General features: G+C 41.7%; 2 protein-coding genes across 2 annotated transcripts in view; both read left to right on the top strand.

The window, feature by feature from the left end:
• Window positions 1–336: 336 nt before the first annotated feature.
• On the top strand, window positions 337–2,750 carry LOC106523598 (poly [ADP-ribose] polymerase 14). The gene is made up of 5 exons (XM_014017084.1): window positions 337–730; window positions 1,338–1,438; window positions 2,299–2,326; window positions 2,540–2,645; window positions 2,729–2,750. Exons 1-5 carry the CDS (start codon window positions 547–549, stop codon window positions 2,748–2,750), a joined length of 441 nt encoding a protein of 146 aa, XP_013872538.1. The 5' UTR covers window positions 337–546.
• Window positions 2,707–2,890, top strand: part of LOC106523604 (poly [ADP-ribose] polymerase 14) — a gene marked incomplete at its 5' end in the record, with an annotated part of 19,539 nt that continues 19,355 nt past the window's right edge. Inside the window, 1 exon segment of the mRNA XM_014017089.1 lies at window positions 2,707–2,728.

Below are 2,890 nucleotides of genomic sequence, written 5' to 3'. Positions count from 1 at the left end.
TAGATAGATAGATAGATAGATAGATAGCTAGATAGATAGATAGATAGATAGATAGATAGATAGATAGATAGATAGATAGATAGATAGATAGATGATAGAATCACTTTTTAAAAGTTCACAATGAAAATAAAATTTCACAAAATTACATAAGTTTCTATTTTGAGAGTAAAATAATAAAAATAATTATGTATGATGAAAAAGTTTTAGTAATAAAAATAATAATACTTTTTCAGCTGATGGGAAAACAAACAACAAAAACAGGAAAGTTGTTGAACTGTTCCTTTAAGGAGCTGACCAATCAGAAGTCAGCTTCAGCTCCTTACAGACAAATAAAGTTTTATTTTTATTATCATGTTTGTTTGTTTGTTTGTTTGTTTGTTTGTTTGTTCTGGCCTCAGCAGGTCCAGCCTCTTTCTGTTTCTGCTGTTTTCGGTTCAGTTTGTGAAGAATCGAAACTGAAACCGAACCAGAACCTTAAACCCTCCTCCCGGTCCTCCGACCGGATCAGTCGGTGTCAGGACCAGAACCAGGACCAGAACCAGAACCATGGGGGACGTCGAGTGTCCTCCGCTCATCGTAGAGGGGGACTGGAGTCCGGAGCAGAACCGGACCGTGAAGAACAAACTGCAGAAATACTTCCAGAGCAAGAAGAGGTCCGGAGGGGGGGACTGCCGCGTGGAGGCGGAGCAGGAGGGCCCCACGGCCCGGCTCTTCTTCTGCTGCGAGGCCGGTGAGTGCTGGGTCCACTGGGTCCGACCAGAACCTCTGGGTCCGACCAGAACCACTGGGTCCGACCAGAACCTCTGGGTCCGACCAGAACCACAGGGTCCGAACAGATCCCAGACCCAGCTTTCCTCAGCTGCTGGTTCTTCCTTCGGTTCCGACCCAAAACTGTCAGCTTTTATTCTGAAATCTCTTTTCGACACTTTTAAAATTCTGAGGTTTCAAATTAAAAGTTTCAGATATTTTTAATGTTTAGTTCTTTTCAAAATAAAACCAGCTGATTAACAAACAGTCAGCTGATGTCCCAGCAGCTGCAGACAGAGGACAGGCCCCACCTTTCTTTGTTTGTTTGTTTGTTTGTTTGTTTGTTTGTTTGTTTGTTTGTTTGTTTGTTCAGGAACAATTAAAGGCCCAGTAGAACCGCCTCCAGCAGGTTGATTTCTGATGGAGCTTTTAGCTACTTTCTTACTAATTTTAGCTGCTTTTATTGACTTTAGCTTCTGTTCTGCAGGTTAGCAGGTTAAATAAATAATGTTTTGTTGATGTATTTTAAAGAATCCAGACTTCCTGTTTCCTCCTGTTTGATGAAACTAAATGTTTTTTTCTGGTTTCAGACAGGAAACGAGTTCTGCAGAGGAAAACTCATGAAATCACTGTGGAAAACAAAACGCTGACGTTACGTCTGAGCGCCGCTCCGACAGACACACCTGTGCAGGTAAACACCTGAACCTTGTACTGCAGGTTACAGGTGAGCCTCGTCCAATCAGAGCGCAGCACACAGCAGCAGGGTTCAGCTGAAACTGACAACTAAAACCACAGCGGTCCAAACCTTCGGCTGTTCAGCAGCTGTCTGCTGTCAAGTTCAGCTTTACAACATTTTAGAAAATATTTAAGTTGATTTACAAATATTTCAACATAAAAACAAATTTAGATTTTTTAAAAACTTTGTTCTCGTTCTGCTTCACTTACTGTTAGCTTCTTATGCTACTTTTAGCTTCTTATGCTACTGTTAGCTTCTGATGCTACTGTTAGCTTCTKATGCTACTKTTAGCTTCTTATGCTACTGTTAGCTTCTGATGCTACTGTTAGCTTCTKATGCTACTGTTAGCTTCTKATGCTACTGTTAGCTTCTKATGCTACTKTTAGCTTCTTATGCTACTGTTAGCTTCTGATGCTACTGTTAGCTTCTTATGCTACTTTTAGCTTCTTATGCTACTGTTAGCTTCTGATGCTACTGTTAGCTTTGGTTAGGTTTACAGCTGAGTCTCAGCGCCTTCAGAAGATTGTAAAAGATTTAAGCTCATTTTAAATGATTTCAGCTGAAGAGGCTGAAATCATTTTTATCAACGTTTATTTATTTTATTTTCATGAGAAAATATTTGTTAAAACATAAATAATTAATGAAATATTCACTCACTTGAAGGCTGAATGTTCTGCTGAAGGTTCTGAAGGTTCTGAAGGTTCTGAAGGTTCTGAAGGTTCTGAAGGTTCTGCTGAAGGTTCTGAAGGTTCTGCTGGTGATGGTCCAAACATCTGGTCGTTTTTCAAAATAAAGTCTCTTTGTTTCCTCCTCAGAGCTCGACCAGCAGCCGAGATGTTTCAGGTAAAACTTCTTCAGCTTTTATTTTCTCCAGATTCTTTTCTGATCAGCTGCACAGAATAAATTGGATCGGGTTCAGAACCTGGTACTGGTTCCTGTCAAACAGAACTTTATGTTCAACTTTAAATGTAAATATTAAAACAGTGAAAACGTCTTTTTATGGAGACAGAAATCATTTCATCTCTGCTGCAGGTAAAACAATTATTTTATCTCCAGATTTAAAACCTCCTGAGTCTGAACCTAAACCTGGGCCTGGGCCTGGACCTGGACCTGGATCTGGGCCTGGACTTGGGCCTGGGCTTGGACCTGGACCTGGACCTGGGCCTGGATCTGGGCCTGGACTTGGGCCTGGACCTGGGCCTGGATCTGGGCCTGGATCTGGGCCTCCTGCAACAAACCAAACAGGTGCAAACCTTTTCTACTTTAAAAAAAAAATTAATTATGCTGTGAGACCAGGATCAGTGAGACCAGGATCTGTGAGACCAGGATCTGTGAGACCAGGATCAGTGAGACCAGGATCAGTGAGACCAGGATCAGTGAGACCAGGATCTGTGAGACCAGGATCTG

The sequence above is a fragment of the Austrofundulus limnaeus genome, unplaced genomic scaffold (assembly GCF_001266775.1).
Source record: "Austrofundulus limnaeus strain Quisiro unplaced genomic scaffold, Austrofundulus_limnaeus-1.0 Scaffold161, whole genome shotgun sequence".
Taxonomy (NCBI): domain Eukaryota; kingdom Metazoa; phylum Chordata; class Actinopteri; order Cyprinodontiformes; family Rivulidae; genus Austrofundulus; species Austrofundulus limnaeus.
This window is presented reverse-complemented; position numbering and strand designations above follow the sequence as displayed.

What these genes read in the sequence shown, in the direction of transcription:
- LOC106523598 (XM_014017084.1), top strand. Translation starts at nt 547, where the DNA reads ATGGGGGACGTCGAGTGTCCTCCGCTCATCGTAGAGGGGGACTGGAGT. An exon ending in CTTCTTCTGCTGCGAGGCCG is followed by an intron (nt 731 to 1,337) that starts GTGAGTGCTGGG and finishes TTCTGGTTTCAG; the next exon opens with ACAGGAAACGAGTTCTGCAG. An exon ending in CAGCAGCCGAGATGTTTCAG is followed by an intron (nt 2,327 to 2,539) that starts GTAAAACTTCTT and finishes TTTTATCTCCAG; the next exon opens with ATTTAAAACCTCCTGAGTCT.